The 17,298-nt window shown below is 43.8% G+C and overlaps 1 protein-coding gene across 3 annotated transcripts in view; it reads left to right on the forward strand.

Annotated features, from left to right (window-relative positions):
* Positions 1-17,298, forward strand: part of OBSL1 (obscurin like cytoskeletal adaptor 1) — a 64,445-nt gene that overhangs the window by 3,300 nt on the left and 43,847 nt on the right. For all 3 annotated transcript variants that reach the window (XM_044438073.1, XM_044438074.1, XM_044438075.1), the window contains exons 3-8: positions 8,448-8,717; positions 8,832-9,092; positions 12,004-12,309; positions 13,474-13,755; positions 14,579-14,857; positions 15,570-15,842. In XM_044438073.1, coding sequence (XP_044294008.1) covers positions 8,448-8,717; positions 8,832-9,092; positions 12,004-12,309; positions 13,474-13,755; positions 14,579-14,857; positions 15,570-15,842 — 1,671 coding nt within the window. The remainder of the gene's footprint in view (positions 1-8,447; positions 8,718-8,831; positions 9,093-12,003; positions 12,310-13,473; positions 13,756-14,578; positions 14,858-15,569; positions 15,843-17,298) is intronic.

A 17,298-nucleotide genomic window follows, 5' to 3' on the forward strand; every position in this document is an offset into this window, starting at 1 on the left:
GTGGGGGAGAGGGATAGTGCTGTTTGTGGGTATCAGGACATCAGGAGTTGAATTGAAGACCTGGCTTCTTTGAGAGGAAGGGTGGTTCTGTGAGAAGGTTTCCATTCACTGAAGTTCCCACCACCCAGTTCTCAGAGGTCTCCCTCCCCCACTCCACAGTTCACCCTGTCCAGCAGGTTCTCTTGCATTGTCATGGGACTGGGGGCTGCCATGGGAAGGAGGAGCAGGGAACTCCACTTCCACCAGTGCTGCTGTTCCTGTACAAATCTACAGTGAATCCATGGTGTGTTGGAGGACAAATCCTGAATAGATCTGGCTACCTGTAAGAAACAGAGTGAAGACTTGATCTATTGGCAGTCACAACTGAATGACAGTGGTGAGAGAATCTGATTACCACAGAGATTAAAGTATGAGAAACAGGACAATCCATTCTGGTAATGGAAAATTAGAGTGGTAAAATGGTTGCTATTTGCAGTAGATTTCAGGATGTCCCTTGCAGCCCAGAATACAGCATAAATTCTAGATTCATGAATCTAGAGAAGTACAGAAGCTTTTTCAGCCTGAGGAGCCTATTCCATTCAGAGAATTCTCAGATGCCACATTCAAGTGTTGGCAGGGCTGAAGGTAAACAGGGTATTAGGCAAAGGGGAGGGAGCCAAAACACAAAAAATACCAGTATAGCTGACATTCAAGCTCTTACTGCCATCACCAGCATTAGGAAAGGCATTTCAACCTTTTAGAATGGGGAGAGAATGTATAAAAGTAAAGAACATCCCAATTACTGGTGGAAGGGGAAAAAGTAGATGGGACCAGGGAAGGAGGAACCCTTGAGGATTCTGTATGGATTGGATCTGGGCCCTGGGTCTGAGGTTCTGAACCCTTGATCTAAAGCTTTCTTCTTGGTTTGTAGATCAAACTATAGCCACCTAAACTTTAATCCACCATTTCCCTAACTGGGAACATGGAGCCAGCCAGTTGCTGCAGGGTGGGAATGTGTGTGGACAGCTTGTTACTTAAATAAGAACCATGGTACAATAAATGAGCACAAGCTTGAGGAGCAGGCAGTTCATTTGTGAAAATAGGATCAGCCCTACAGCCAAAGCATCCTTTCCTGGAAACCAGCAAGCAGGTAGGCACTCCTCTGGCAGGCAGCCTCAGGGCCCTGAAAGGGGGGCTAGGCTGGCACACACAGCCCTGCTCACTGCGGTGCCTGGGTGACCCTTCTGGGACATTCCAAAAGGCCCTGGAAGGAACTCTTGCCAGTGACGGGGCCTGTGAAGCGCAGAGTGCGTTTGGGCTCTCAGCCAGAGGCTGGTCAAGTGCCAAGTGCTGGGCGGGACAGGAAATGTTTTTCCTCCAGGGAGGGAACATGGCATGTGATAGGGGCGCTTGAAGATAATTTCACAGGACACTCTTCCCTCCTGGATCGGGAAGAGCCAGAATCCTTTTCACACGACTAGTGATTGTAGAATAAAAAGATCAGTGTGTGGATTATTGCTACTACATCACATCATTACTATTATATTGCAGTTCTATCACACCTTTTTCCTTGCAAGAGGAAAAGGGATGCAGTATAAATGCAATATAATAATTATGTCTGCTGCTCCTGTCCCTGACAACTACATGTTGATCAAGTCTGGATGGAGTCTTTGTGCATTTGAAAGGGAGGCTCTGGGCAGAAGTATGAATCTACACATGCAAGTTAAGTGGGGCAGGGCCTGAGGCCACGATCCTCCTCTCCATGATCCATCCCTGTGTATTGATCATACTTGTTTTGTTGCATGAAAAGGGCTCATGCTGGAACAGAGAACTGAATAAAAGGGAGACTGCTGACTAGATCAGTAAGGCCTATTTCTCTCAAATAGCAGATGTGGAGATAAATACTGTTGGACTATACAGACTGTAGATATAGATAGTGTGCCTGCAAGTTCCTCTGCATTAAATACACCTTACATGTGTAACACCTGAAACATTCTTGCCTAACTTTTGCCCCAGATTGAGGTTAGTATGTGCAATAAATTTCCCCCACAAAAAAATAAAAAATGGAGGACCATTTGGTCCTGTGATCTCCCACCTGCACAATCAAAAGTGGTAGGGTCTACAAACACTTGCAACTGCTTTATCTGTTGTTTGTGTGAACTAGGCCTCAGTCTCTGGAAGCGTGTTGTTCCAGGAAGGGCTTGCATCAGGGTCAACAAATAGCCAGGACTTCGTCGGCCCTGGAGACCTGGCTATGCAAGGGCCTACCTGCTCTTGCAGTGTTGCCTCTGTAGAAGCAGGGATGTCATCTCTTGTTGCTGCAGCTCTGGGCCTTCTTGGACAGGAATGCCTTCTCAAAGTAATGTATACACCAGAGTAGCTGGAGAGCAACAGAAGAAGGATGGGGTTGGTTAAAATGGAGCCAACAGCTCTGCTCAGAAAAGGAAATTGTTCTCCAAAGTCGATGTGACATTTTATAGGTGGGTCCACTAGGCTTCCTCCTCCAGGAGAAAAGATAATTGCTTGGCTGAGAGCAGAAGACATGCATTTTTGAAGAGGATTCAGAAGAGAGCAAGGGAACTGATAAAGTTTATGGAATGTTGCTGAGCCGAGTCAGAGAAGAGGAAGTCTTGTTGAGGCCAGAGAAGAGAATCTGGGGGTTGGGGGGGGGGGCAGGAATGGCTGTGTGATAACAGCCTTCAGTTATATGTCAAAGGCTGCTCTTAGTAAGAAGGGAACCAACTGTTATCTGAACTTACTGAGGGTCAGGCAAGAGGAGAAATGGGCTTTAGCTGAAAAGGGAGATTAAATACCAGGAAGATTTTTCTGTCCATAAGAATAGCCATGCAATGGAACATGTTACCCAGAGAGTCTGGAGCGCTTACATTCATTGGAACTTTTTAAAAATAGGCAAAACATCTGTCATCATGACGGGAGCCTGAGTGGATAAAGGATGGAAAGAAAAATTCCATTAGGAAAAACACTGAGAAAAAGATGGCTGATTGTTTGATCTAGCTTGATCGTTGTTGTTTCTGTTGTTACATGATCTCAAATTGTTTCTAACTTATGGTGACCCTATGAGTTAATGCCCTCCAAAATTTCCTGTCCTTGACAGACTTGCTAAACTCTTGTGAACTCAAGAGTGTGGCTTCCTTTATGCATTCAATCCATCTCATAGTTGGTCTTCCACTTCTTATGTCTTTGACTTACCCTAGCATTACTTCTGCAGTGACTCTTGCCTTCTCTTGATCTGCCTGAAGTAAAACACCTTCCATTTGGCCGTGTTTGCTTCCACAGAAAGTTCTGGCGTAATTTTTCTAGGCCCCACTGTTTTTCTTTCAGTCTTTCACAAAGCTCTTGTCCAGTACCATGTTTCAAATGCATACATTTTCTTCCTGTCAGCTTTCTTTACTGCCCAGTTTTCATATCTATATATAGCGATTGGGAATACAAGAGCCTGGATTATTCTGCACTGAAACGTCTTTACCCTTTTTTATCTTTTCTAGTTCCTTCATTGCAGTGCTTCCAGGTCTCCATCTTTTTCTAATTTCTTGGCTCCAGTCTTTGACTGAATTGATGATTGAGTCAAAGTATGCAAAATCTTTCATCATTTTGATTTCTTCATTATAGACATTAAAGTTGTGTAATTCTTCTGTAATCATGATTTTTTTCCTTAATGTTCTGCTTCAGTTCTGCTTTTGCATTTTCTTCTTTCACTTTAATCAGGTGTTGTTTCAATTCATTGCTGCTTTCTGCTATTAATATGTATCATCTGCATATATCCAGGCATTGCTATATCTTTGGCCAATTTTCTCGTCTTCCTCTGTTCCTAATCTGGCTTTGGTTATGATGTGCTTATGCTTATGCACACTGATGGAAGAATGTGGAGACAAAATACTTGCATGACACCTTTTCTTACAGGAAACCAATCTGTTTCTTCATATTCTATCCTTATAGGTTACATGTCAGGTTAAAAAGGTGCTGAGGCATACCCATTTCTTTTAGGACCATTCATTGCATCTTATGATTCATTCAGTCAAAGACTTTGCTGATCTTCTTCTGAAATTCTTTGGTGTGCATATTTGCAATATGATTTCGAGTGCATCTTCAGGATCCAGCTCGAATGTCAGCAGTTTTTTACTCCATATTCTTTGTTGCTAACATTTTGAGCATCACTTTGTTTGCATAGAAAATTAATGCAACATTCCTATAGTTGCTGCATTTCTTTTCTCCTTTTTTGGGGTTTGAAACATAAATTGACATTCTCAACCTGTGGGTCATTGTTTCGTTTTCCATATTTGTTGGCATATTTTTGTTAGAATTTGTACTGAAACAGTACCTGTACCTTGGAATAGTTCTGTGGGAACCTTGTTTACTTTTGAGTGCTTTGTTCCTTCCAATTGTTTTCTGAGCAGGTTTCACTTCAATTTTGTAATGTTGCAGGTTGTTCTTCAAAGGATTTCTTTTTGCAGGAGTCTGTCATTCTTTTATCTCTTCTGTATAGTGCTTTGTATATTGTTCCCACCTTATCTTTATGTTATCTTGGTCAGTATGTTCTCCTGTTGTTCTTTCATCCTTTGCAATCTAGGCTTGAATTTCCCTTTGATTTCTTGGATCTTCTGGAAGAGGTCTCTTGTTTTTCCTTTTTTGTTATTCTATTCCTTTGCACTGGCTATTGTAGTAGTTCTCTTTGCTTCTGCATGATGGTTGCTGAAAATCTGCATTCAAGGTTCTGACCCTGATTGAGGCTGGGATAAACCATCTTAGAAAGGGCAAGTATCATCCTTTATAGAGGGCAAGCCTCTGTTTGAAGGACTGTCAGAGGACTGAGCTCTATTTGATGGCTTTCAAGTTTAAATATGATGAATTATCAGAAGGAACAGCAGATCTGGGGCCTTGAACAAACTGAACAAACAATTGAGCAGACACACAAGTCACCTGGTCATAGTCTTCCCGATCATTATGGTGATATATACATGACACCTTGACTTTTGATTTACATTATGTCATTATTTCTAAATTTGCATCTGTGCATCTATGCAATATATGCAGCTGTCAGGGAAATCCATGTCTTCTTATGCTCTTTTTTGTGCTGCCTAAGTAGCCAACAGATGGAGGGACTGCATAGGCAGAGGAAACCACCTGGCCGAAAATGATCTATTAAGATATCGAAAAGGATGCTGTCCAACAGAATAGGGATTATTTAAAGTCTGGGCTAGGTAAAGCGGAGATGAGTCAGTAAAATTGTTTCAAGATTGGATGAACGTCTTCTCTCCTTTCTTCCTGACAAATGAAGTGGTACAGTCCAGAATAGTTTTACCAATTTGTGTGCTGTCTCTGTCGGCCAGGCCCCAAATCTGTTTTCTAAAGTAAAGCTGAGCCTTTAAAGCATGAGAGACATCTTGAAAATTCTTGTGGTTATCCCTCTTAGAGAGATGAAAAGAGGCTCATTCAGGGCTTAATCTGTGCCACCCCTGCCACCTGCTTTCAGTGTCAGCTCTCTCAATTCTAGCACAAACAAAGGAATAGGAGACGAAACTGTTGACAAGCTGGGCACAAAGTACATTGGTCTTACCACTGAGTGGTCTTACAACTTACTTCTGAAGTTAGAGAGTCCCCATACGTTGGGGACGAAGCAGGAGTGCTTTCAGATCCAAGGATATTTTATCTTCCAGAAAGGCTTGAAGCTGGCGTCTCTTTTTCTAGAAATTTAAGTACTAGGCTCAGCTGTGCCATCTCAGCTACACCCACCTGTTCTTACCAGAGTCATTTGCCATGGTTGTTTCCCACAATTCCGTTTTCCTTTGGTGTTCCCTTGGGTGGTTGTTGTGTTGGTGGCAGGTGTCCCTTACACTCATCTCCAAAGAGTTGACAGAAAGGGGTCTGAGTGCTATAGATACCACATGCCACCCACTTAGCACTCTGCCACCTCTCAGAATAACCCCAGGAAGGAGAATTGAGTTGCTCTTTCTTCTTCTGCCTCCCCTTAAGCAGACAAAGGGAGCACAAGTATCTGAATTTTCCTTGATAAATTTCCTTGATAAATTTCTTGAAAACAATTGAGCTAAACCTTTACGTTCATGTGCCTCCTTTTCGGTTTGATGGCAAAACATTCTAGAAAAAATGTGGGAGGGAAAGATTGCTAAAGTGTTTGTTAAAACAATTGTGTTAAACTCTTGCTTTCATATTCCCCTTTTTTAGTTTGATGACTAAACTTTGCAGGAAGAATGTGGACAGGGGAGATTGCTACATTCCCTAGTTGTTAACAATCCCCTTATGCATTCATAAACTAAGCGCTCTAGTAGTCATTGAAGCCTGTGTCTGAGTTACTGATAAGTCCTTGTGGCTAACCCCACAGAGTTTGAGTGAGGGTTCAATAAGGAGGGCTTCTATTCTATTTCATAGTCAAAGACATCGTGTAGTGATTCCCTTTCTATTTTCTTGATTTGTTCCTGGTATGAAAATGAAATAAAATAAAAGATGGGGAAGCATGAGAGGACTACAAATCAAGACAATGACACCTGGAAGCTCCAACATTCCAAAATTATTCTGAAGGAGGTTGATTATACAAGCAGTGCCTTATCTGGGAGCACTCCAGTTTCTTTACACTTTGTCATAATGCACGAGGGTGTGGGTAAATGTGTACCAGGAAAACTGAGGGAGTGCTCAGCTCATAGTCCTCCCATGCCTCAGGAAGAAGAATCACATGGAAACCTCTGGTGTGCAGATGTATGAGGGGCGTTCAATGTATTCTCGGTAACGGGTTGATTTGCTATTGATGTGGGTAATTTAATTATTTCATTAGCTAATAACACTATCTGAGGATATACATGCAAAATTTCAAATAAGTGGGAACATTAGTTCCCTAGTAATCCTCAGTGAAAGATGACCATAATGACTGATGCGACAATGTTGAAGAAAACCGAGCAAGTCGCTGTGATTAAGTTCCTTACAAAACAAGGAAAAAGTCAAAAAATCATTCACGAAGAGATGGTAGCCATTTACCAGGACTCTGCACCTTCATTATCTACTGTTCAAAAGTGGTCAAGTGAATTTAAAAGGGGCAGAGAAAGCATTGAAGACAACCCTTGTTCGGGCAGACCAGTTACTGCCACTACGAAAGAAAATGTGAAAAAAATTGAGAAACTTGTATTGGAAGATGCCCGAATAAAAATCAAAATGTTAGCAGAGATGACAAACCTATCTGTTGGTACCATATTTACTATTTTTCATGACCATCTTAACCTTTCCAAGGTCTGTGCAAGATGGGTGCCGCGAATGCTCATGGCACCTCAGAAACAAGTGCGAGTCGAGTGCTGTAGGGAGTTTTTAGAGCTCTGTGGTGAAGATCCATCGAATATTTTTGACCGGATTGTTACTAAAGATGAAACTTGGGTTCATCACTATGACCCTGAAAGTAAGCAGGAGTCCATGCAGTGGCATAAAAAGGGTGCTGACCCTCTAAAGAAATTCAAAGTTACTCCATCTGCCAGAAAAATCATGGCCATAGTGTTTTGGGACTCAAAGGGAATTTTATTGATCGAGTACATGAAAAAAAGTGAAACCATAAATGCAGCATCTTATGCAACCACTCTGCGTAATTTAAGAGAAACAAAGAAAAAAGGCAGGGAAAACTGACCGCAGGTGTGTTGCTTCTTCACGACAACGTGCCCATTCACACAGCACGTGTTTCGAAGGCTGCTGTGCGAGACTGTGGTTTCAAAGAAATAAACCTCCCACCCTATAGCCCGGACCTGGCCCCCAGTGACTACTACCTATGCCCGAATTTAAAAAAAAGATCTTTGTGGAAAGCAATTTTCCGATGATGAAGAGCTCAAGGCGGCAATTAATGCACATTTTTTAGACAAGGAGGAAGGGTATTTTTTACAGGGAACTGAACAGTTAAGTGTATTGAAGTTGTGGGGGATTACATTGAAAAATAAAAATTATTTCCATTTGTTATTCCTTTTTCTTCATGCTGATACCGAGAATACATTCAATGCCTACTTGTTAGCTAAAGTGAGCCTGTATAAACAGACAGGAAGAAACTACCATGGGTGGTAAGAGAAAGCCTGAGGAAGTCTGAGGACTAAGGCAGGAGGTTTGTGGTAACAACCAAGGAATGGGAAGCTTGTGAGGGAGAATAGTGACATTCTGCTGAGTCCCAGAAACTTGACCCTCTTTTTCTAGGTACTTCTAGATTTAGGGGTCCTAGCCTTGCTAATCAGAAGGCATTCTGCAAGCATTCTGTCTTTTCCTTGATAATGGATTTTCTGCTGTAAGGAAAGAGATGGAAGAAGTGGTGAGAAAACAGAAGAGGGTTATAAGTGAAAAACATCAATGTCTGGAGCCCCCATGGAATTCCATGAGGCAGGGCAATTTGGATAGTAAAGACCTTATCTGCAAGCACCCTTGCTAGGCTCAGGTTTTCACACAGAGACAAGTGCTTCTCTGATTCTTTCTCACAGAGCCCCGACTCTGCTTCCAAGCACCTTTGGTGGATGTGGAAGTGTTGGAACGCCAGGATGCGGTATTGGAATGCCAAGTGCCTCTAGAGAACATCCCTACAGTGTGGTATCTTGAAGACAAGCGTCTACAGCCCAGTCCCAAGTACCTGATTGAGGAGCAGGGCCTGCTGCGGCGGCTGACAGTGAGAGACGCCCGGACAGATGATGATGGCATCTACCTGTGTGAGATGGAGGGTAAAGGACGCAGTGTTGGGGAGCTCTCAGTGCAAGGTGAGGAGAATTTGGAGTCTTCTTTGGTGTGGGGGCTGTGACAGGGTCATTTTAATGACAATTGTGTTATGTTGTGGTTCTTTGCATGGTAACCATCTAAATCCTTTCTCTCAGGCCTGATAGTAAAGCGGTTGCCTCGAAAGCTGGATGTAATGGAAGGGGAGAATGCTGCCTTCTATGTGGAGACCCGGGAACCGGTGGAAGTGTCAAGTTGGGACCGTAATGGGCAAGAACTGGTGGAGGCACCTCACACTCTCATCAGAAGCTTTGGTAAAACCCATCTTCTGGTCCTGGTGCATGTGTCACGACACGATGCTGGAGTCATCACTTTCATGGCGGGCGAGTCGCAAACTTCAGCACAGCTCCGGGTTAAATGTGAGTGGAGTGTGGAGATGGGACTGCTTGCGTAGGAGGGGAAATCTAACTAGCCATAAATCCATTACAACTGGCCTTTGGTATGAACTTTAGCCACAAAACCAGCCCCTCACTGGGCTGGGAAGATAAACCTTATTTATCTCATCCCTCACCCTGAACTGAATTAGAATGGCTACTCCACAGAAGGGAGGTTTACTGCATCCACTTCTAAAATCCCAGAGTCAAGCCAGAGATCCCTGATGCAGCACTTCAGTTAGTAGGCCAGGCTTAGAATAAGTACTGATACAAACCTCAAGGAATCAGTTCAGGCTTGTGTAGTACTGTATTGTTCCAGGTGGACAAACCAATACGAGTATTTTAATTTTATCTAACCTATTTTCATTGCCCTTTGGCACCTAATTTATGTTATTATTTATTCAATTGGTATCATTTTCCCAAGAAAACAGTACTCAAGGCAGCTAAGAATCATAAAAACATTTACCCTTTCCACTGTCGTTAAAAGCAAAAACATAACAAGTACATTAGAAACACAGATAAAAACACACACCAAAATGACAAAATAAAAATAGCACTCAACCCAACAGATAATGTTACATGCTGAAGGCCTGCTTGAACAGATACCTATTTGTCTTGTGGTGGAATGACAGAGAGAGGGAGCCCACCTGACCTCTCTTGGCCGGGAGTTCCAAAGTGTGGAAGCAGCCACTGAGAGAGCCCTTCTTGTGTTCCCGCCAAATGTGCCTCCCAGGGCAGAGGTACCAAAGAAAGGCCCCTCTCAAAGATCTTAAAACTAAGCAAGCACAAATTAGAGTAGGCGGTCTTTCAGGTGGCCCAGTTTCAAACCATATAGAGCTTTAAGTGTCACAACCAGCCCTTTGAACTGTGCTTGGAAACAGACCACTCACTCACCAGTGAAGCTGTTGTAACAAAGGAGTCATTTGTTCCCTATAACTGGCCTCCATTAACTGTCTGGCTGCAGCACTCTGTTCTAGCTGAAGCTTTTGAATAGTTTTCAAAGTCAGCCCTGTGTAGAACATATTATGGTAGCCGAGAGGGCCTGCTACTGAGGCACGTATGCCCATGGCCAGATCAGACGTCTCTAGGCATGGGTGCACCTGTGGTTGTCCCTAGTCTCACTACTCCAAACTGAGAATGGCAAATGCAGATTTTGGCTGCCTTTAAATCAACCAGCTGTTCCCAGTTGCATCGCGCTTTAGCTAACAACCTTGAGACCACCACTAGCCTTTACATTGCCTGATTTTGTCAGATAGCTGCCTGATGTAGGTGATTGATTTAATCCCATTTTCCCTGGCCTGGTGCCTCTACACACTTTAAACATTAACTTTCATCAGCTTCAGCCAGCATAGTTTATGGTCAGGCGTACCAGCAATTGTGGTTCAAAACATCTGGAAAGCACTAGGTTGGAAAAAGCTGATACAATCCATGCTTGGAAGGCCTGTGTAAGTAGTTTTCAGTATTTGGAATCAAGAGTGATTATCATTCATTCAGTTAATATATGTATTAGTGCTGAGTTTGAAGATTACTAAGTCATAGCTGTGGGCTCAGTTTCCATGAATCATCATCCCCTGCACTTTTCTTTTTCTCTGGAACAAAAATTCATTCAGGGAGATAACATTCTCAAGAAAATCCTCCCACTGTGCTTGCAACAGTTGAAATGTATATTTTTCTTGCATGGAGTCAAGAAATTGAATTGATATTTGAGGTGATTGCACTTTAAAAATCCATCTGATAGACTTGAGCTCTATGTTTTCTTAAAACTGCACCTCAAATTGGAGATTCACTCATATGTTTTGGAAAGTTTTAAATTCAAAAAGTTAGACTCTTAGCATTTTGTCAAATTTCTTTGTCAAATGTCACTACTTTTCTCTGTCCTGCTTCTGTTTTTTTCTGTGTCCTCCTTTATCTATTTTCCTTTGAGAGCCTTTCGGAGGCAAGGCTTGTTCTCTGTCTCTCTAGATACCAAAACAAGTGTCAAAATGCTATAGAATGTAATGACATAAAGGAAGGGAACGGGGGGGGGGGGGGGTCAGAATCTGCAAAACTACCAACTAGCTACTTTATGAGTACAGCTGAAATCTATGAATAACTCTGGATAAAAAAAAATCTTGAACTTAAAATGTCTCTGGAACAAAATTAATCACTTGTAGAAGATGTGCTGCCAGCAGATGTCTTTGTTTTCCATTTTTGCTGCTGTCCAACAATTTTTAAACTTCCTGCTCCCTGAAGTACACCCAGTTGTATGTCTCTCTCCCTTCTTGGTTTGTTTAGTTATGCAAAAGTAGTCTCAGAGGCAGCAATTGATAATGGAGGATTTGGGGGTGAGAAGGAGGAAGGGCTGTTCAAAATGGTATCCTGAAGCTGCTTTCCCATCCAAATGGTTGGGGAGTGAGTGAGAAAGGCTTGATTGTTTCCCCTCTTGTACTATTGAACGGCACTTCAGAACTACCCAACTCTGTCTTACCTCAGGGCCTGCAATTAACATTCACCCAAAGCTCCTAAGAAACCAAACATACACAAAAAATGCATCCATTGACCTTGTCTGTTCCATCATCTGTACACTCAACCCAGAGATTTAGCTGACTACAGTAATTTGCTGTACACACGTTGCCTGGAATCAAGGACAGGCTGACTGGTGGTCACTTTGTAGAGGTGTATTCCTCGACTTCGTTTTGTCCGTGGAGGTCCGGTGGCCCTTTTGTCAGCTCAAGCTGGTGTGTCAGCTGTAGCCTGTTCATGACCTGATCACATATGGGATTGACTTGTGTAATGCACTGGATGTGGGGCTTCCTCTGAGCACTGCTCAGAGACACCAGTTATTCCAAGTACAGGTGCCAGGCTGTTGAATGGGACTAGCTGGTCTGAGGTGAATGAAATGCTTTGTTTTCTCCAGGTGCCAAGAGGATCCCTCCAAGTGCCCCTGTGGCAGTGAGGATGTGCACGGCACGCAGTAACGCTGCCCTCCTGACTTGGTGTCCACCCCCTGATGTGCACCGTAGCCCCCCGAGCAGCTACATCCTCGAGAGGCAGACTGTGGGAGAGGCTGAGTGGGTGCCTTGCCTCACGACTGATGTTGCCAGCATGGTCGAAGTGCCAGGGGACAGTGTGCCCCAAGAGGCCGACTACCGCTTCCGTGTGTGTTCTGCCAATCAGTATGGGTGCAGTGAGCATGTGGAGTTCCCGGGCTCTGTGCATCTTGGTAAGTTTGTCTTTGCTCAAGCGTGGGCATCTCACACAACTCTGTTTTCTCATTGCTCAACTGCGGGGCATTTCCCTTTCTTCTTTCACGGAAATTTCTGCGTGCCTCTGCTGCTGGAAAACTGCCTTCCACTGTGTGAGAATGCTCATGCAAACTTTCTTGGGCCTTGGTGATCCACATGCCTGCTAAATTACCCCTATCCTTGGGAGTGAAGGAACCCCACCCTGCTCAGATTCCTCATAGGAAGGCCTGATTTTGCCAGGATTTCTCTTTCATTAACTACCCAGTATCTGTGCTATCACTGTGTGCTTCCTTCCAGCGTCGCAGTCTGCTTTAGAAGCTGTTTTTAGGACTTGGGCTCAACCTTACATAGCAAAATAGTAGATTTGAGAGTTCCTCTGAGCTTATGGACTTTAATGGACTATGGGACCCCTATCCTCTTCCCCTCTCTGCCCTGAGCTACCTTATAGCTAACAAGTGACAGGTCTCTTGACTCCCCATCCCTGAGGCCTTCTCCCTTAGCCCAGATGATAACAGCCAGCCCAGCAGTAAAGCAAACAACAAGATAAAGCAAGCAGCTACAGCAGGAGAGGAGGGGGGAGGGACATTGGAAGCCACATTGGAGGTAAGTAGGAGCCATCAGCAGCCCTTGGGCATTGCAGTGAATAAGGCTGTACTAACACCCACTTCACCAACAGAGTAGACATGTCTACCTTTTGAACCTTTTTATTTTCCCAATGTTTTAAGAGCTGGATATTTTAATTGGGGTTTTGTTATTAGCTAAATTTTAGGAAGCTGTGTTTTATTTTTATTTTTTTAACATTTTGTATTGTTAAACTGTCCCGAGACTGCAGTAATGGGACAGTCTGCACAAATAAATACATACATACATACATACATACATACATACCAAGCAAGAGAATGAAAACTGATAAACCAACAAAGGAAAGCAGATGGCTTATGGTACTAGCCTGTCTACCCATGACTGTTTTTTTTTTTTTAATTTATACTTTCCACATACATTCAGACTGCTGAGTGCCTTCCATTACTTTCCCCCCACAACCTGAACTACATCTCTGTGGTTTGTCTGTGTGTGTGCGTGCATATGCATCCATATTTCACCCATTTTAGGCTGACTTCTTCAACCTCTGCTTGTTGTTATAGTCTCCAGGGCCCGTGTACAAAGGGGACTACAAGATGTTACAGTTCATGTTGGGGAGGATGCTACTTTCTCAGTGCAGCTTTCAGCCATCACATGTGGTTGCTGGTTCTTGAATGGGAAGAGGCTGGAGGAGGAGGAGGAGGAGGAAGGCCAGCAGTACCAGATCACACACAATGGAGTGGATCATGCTTTGAAGATCAGAGGTGTGCAGCTAACAGCCAGTGGGTCTGAAGTGAGATTTGAGGCCAATGGTGTGAAGGAAGGTGCTGTACTGCATGTAACAGGTGAGTACTTGGTTGGAAGTTTGCAGCAGGCCAGATCTTAGCCTACCTACAGTAACTACATGCAGGCCATCATCCCATGAGAACAGTGATCTGGCCGTAGCACTGAGCAAGCCATAGTTTTCTTTTGTGCAGGCAAGAAAGCCTACGGAGTGGCTGAAGATTTAGATCCTAAAAATGGTGTAGGGGTAAAGGCCTAAACACCTCCCATACTTTCCTGCCCCAGTGGTGTTCCTCAAGTCACAATTGGAGCTCCTCACAACAGCTTTAAAGTTCTACCCGAAAGTGTCAGAAGATCTGATCATGAATTTTCTTCCTCATGTGAGGTCTGCCCCTCCATGCTACCAACTGTTATTTCCAATAAGGTGTCTGCAGGTGGAATCCTTTTAGCTGAAAGTGACACCTGAAACTCCTGATCCCTCCAGACATTGCCATTTGCTGTCTTTGAAACCTCATTTGCTCTGTTGCAGTTGTTTAACTGGAACCGTCTTTGTTCATTTTGAATCTCTGTGATTTGCCTTCATCTTTGCAAAGACCAAAGCAAAACTGGCAAGAGCCAGTTTTGCTGAACCCAGATCAGCATTTATCTAGTAGGCAAGGTGTCCTCCCGCTTGCAACGTAATTGCAGCCGATCTAAAACTGCAACCACTTTCAAACATGTTATCACGCCAAGATAGTTACCAATGTGTTCGTCATGCCTGACCTTGCAGATACGTTGTGCACTGTTTTACTGGTGTTTTTGGTCGCTGTCACCATTGCTGTGTCCACAGCAGCAGCAGCAGCACATGGGCATGGAATTAATGTTTTGTCACTTGTGTTTGTCCAGCCCCGAAGGTACATATCACCCCAGTGCCTGAGGCCAGGCGCTCCCGAGCACTTCTGGCTGGGATGCCTCTGCTCCTGGAGTGTGAGGTCTCTATACCTGATGCTCCTGTCTGTTGGTTCAAAGAAGGGAATCCTGTGGCCCTGGATGGTGGTGGCCTGGTGGTCCAGTCTGAAGGCTACATGCGCAAGCTCTTAATCTCCTCAGTCTGCTCTTCAGACTCTGGGATGTATACATGTGATGCAGGAGATGATTCCATCAGCTTCATGGTTACTGTGGATGGTGAGCAAAGGGAAAGGGTGTTGGTGTATGTAAGGGAAGGCTGTGATACAAGTGCAGGGTTGCTTAAGAGTACTAGTGTCAGGAAGAAACTATGGGAAGCTTAACCAGCCTTAAAAGAAAGGCTTAAAATAAAACTGCAACCCTTTAATAAATCATAAGTGTTGGGTCTCTATTCACTTGAAGGCTGAATTCCATTTTGAAAAGCTGTTGGAGGCTGCATTCCAGTGGTAGGTGGGGCCAAAGGCGAAAGAGGTGGGGCCGAAGGCAAAAAGACATAGGCAAGCGCAAAGAATGCTTGTATATTTTAGCTTTAAGCCCTTATTGCCAATTACTGAGCCTCGGGAGAGGTATTGCAGCATTTTAGAACTGGGTGCAGTGAAACTGTGGAAAAGCTAGATCAGGGCAAGTAGCTGGATCAAGGAAAGGGAACATGGTCTTCTGGGGAATCCCAGAGAGTTGAATTTGGACCCCAGGCCTTAGGTTCTGCAACCCCACTTTAAAAGAAAGGTGTCTCTTAGGAGCATCTGGCAGCTTTCAGCAGGAGCCTTGAAGTTTCTGCCATTCAGTGCCAGCAGTAGTTGAGCTTGTAAGGCAATCCTTTCCCTCCCCACTGGAATATTACAAATGGTCTTCATTTTCCCTCTGTTCCATCTTATGAATTTTGGCTGTATTTTCTTCCATCCACCATTACTGAATTTCTTCACCATTGCAGAACCACCTCTGCAGGTTGTCCACTCCAATGCTGAAGAGGCCCATGCCTACCAGGTCTCGGAGCGTGTGATGCTGTCCTGTGAACTGTCCCACCCTGGGGTTCCTGTGCATTGGTACAAGGATGGGGAGGCAGTGGAGGAAAGTGAGGCCCTCCTGCTGGAGAGCGAGGGGCCCCACCACCGTCTGGTCATTCCCTCAGCACAGGCGCAAGATGCAGGGGAGTTTGTTTGTGACATAGGCAGAGATTCCATCTTCTTCAACGTCACTGTTACAGGTTAGTAATTTCCCCAGATAAAGTCCCACCATTCTAAATATACTGTAATGCTTCAGAGATGCTACACAGGAAACTTTTACTGTGCAATCATGATTCCTTATGGAAATTTGCAGGGTCTTTCCATAATGTTATTGCACTCCAGGATCTCTCCCTCCTATTTGTGTGGGGTTTTTTTTTAAAGAGTCAGGAAAGCTTGTAAAATTCAAATCACAACAAACCAAAACAAAAGCCAGTGTGTTGTCTCAGTTCTGTGGCTATACCTCAGTGCTACCTTGTGATTGTTTAGTAGAATATATAGAAAGGTAAGGAAATGCAAGCTCCAGGAAAAAAAACCCTTGTAAAGGACACACATTTCCTCCCACAATGAGAAGAAACCTCAGAAAAGCAGCAGGTTAAGCCCCTTATGTAGAAAAGACTTTGGTCTTTATATCAGGGGCACTGCCTCCTCCAGCCCAAAGACTGAATTCTATTTTGGAAAAGGACTTGGGGATCATATTCCAGTGGTGGGCAAGTCTGAAGGCAAAAGGTATGAAGTCTAAATATTAGCATTTTGTAGCTTAAAACTCTAACTGTCAATATCTAAGCCTTGGGAGAGGTATTTTAGCTTTTCAGAATGGATAAAAACCTCCGCAAAAGCCAGGAAACCAAATGCTTGGGGGAAAGGGGATAGGGCTATCTAGGAAACCCTAGAGGGCAGGATTGGGATCCTAGACAGGCTAGATTTGGTCCATGGTCTGAAGTTCAATGCCCCTCATTAAAGCTCAGAACAAAATAGCTTTGCTAGACCAGTACCTGCTCTGCATAGATGTTCTTGTTCTCATGCCCTTGTTCTTGCTCAGCTGATGGCGGGGGGGGGGGGAGACAATGACATTTGTGGTACTTTAAAGAATAAATTTATGTCAACATAGGAATTTGTAGGGTAGAGCCAACTTCATCAAGCCAAACACATATATAGGAAGTGGGTATTTTCCTTTCTGGTTTTGATTTCTGATGCAATAGACTCTGCTCTACAAAGTCTCATGACAATTTGCCTGTTTTTAGGTTGCTTCAAGTGAGGATTGCTTCTTTGGGAGTTGCATTTGTGCCACCACATTTCAGTCATCCAAAGTGGTACCTGAGACTTAAAAGGTTGTGGGATGCTTCCAGACAGAGGGGTCTTGGTGCTAATGATCTAAAGCTACTGTGCAGTTTTTCTGTCTTTCTCTGTTTAATGTAGGCTGGGAAACTTGTGGCCCTCCAGATATGTTGGCCTATGGCTTCCATCAGCCAGCATAGCCAACAGTGAGGGATGATGAGAATTGTAGCCCTCTAGATGTTTTGTCCTATAAGTTTCCCAAACTTGTCTTAATAGATTTTCTACAGTAGGAAAAAAAGATGGAAGAATGGAAAGGTAAGGAGGGGAAAAACATTACTATCTGGAACTTCCCCTTCTCACCCCCCATAACGTTCCTTGAAC

Source organism: Varanus komodoensis, unplaced genomic scaffold, assembly GCF_004798865.1.
Source record: "Varanus komodoensis strain SLA01 unplaced genomic scaffold, ASM479886v1 scaffold32, whole genome shotgun sequence".
Lineage (NCBI taxonomy): Eukaryota > Metazoa > Chordata > Lepidosauria > Squamata > Varanidae > Varanus > Varanus komodoensis.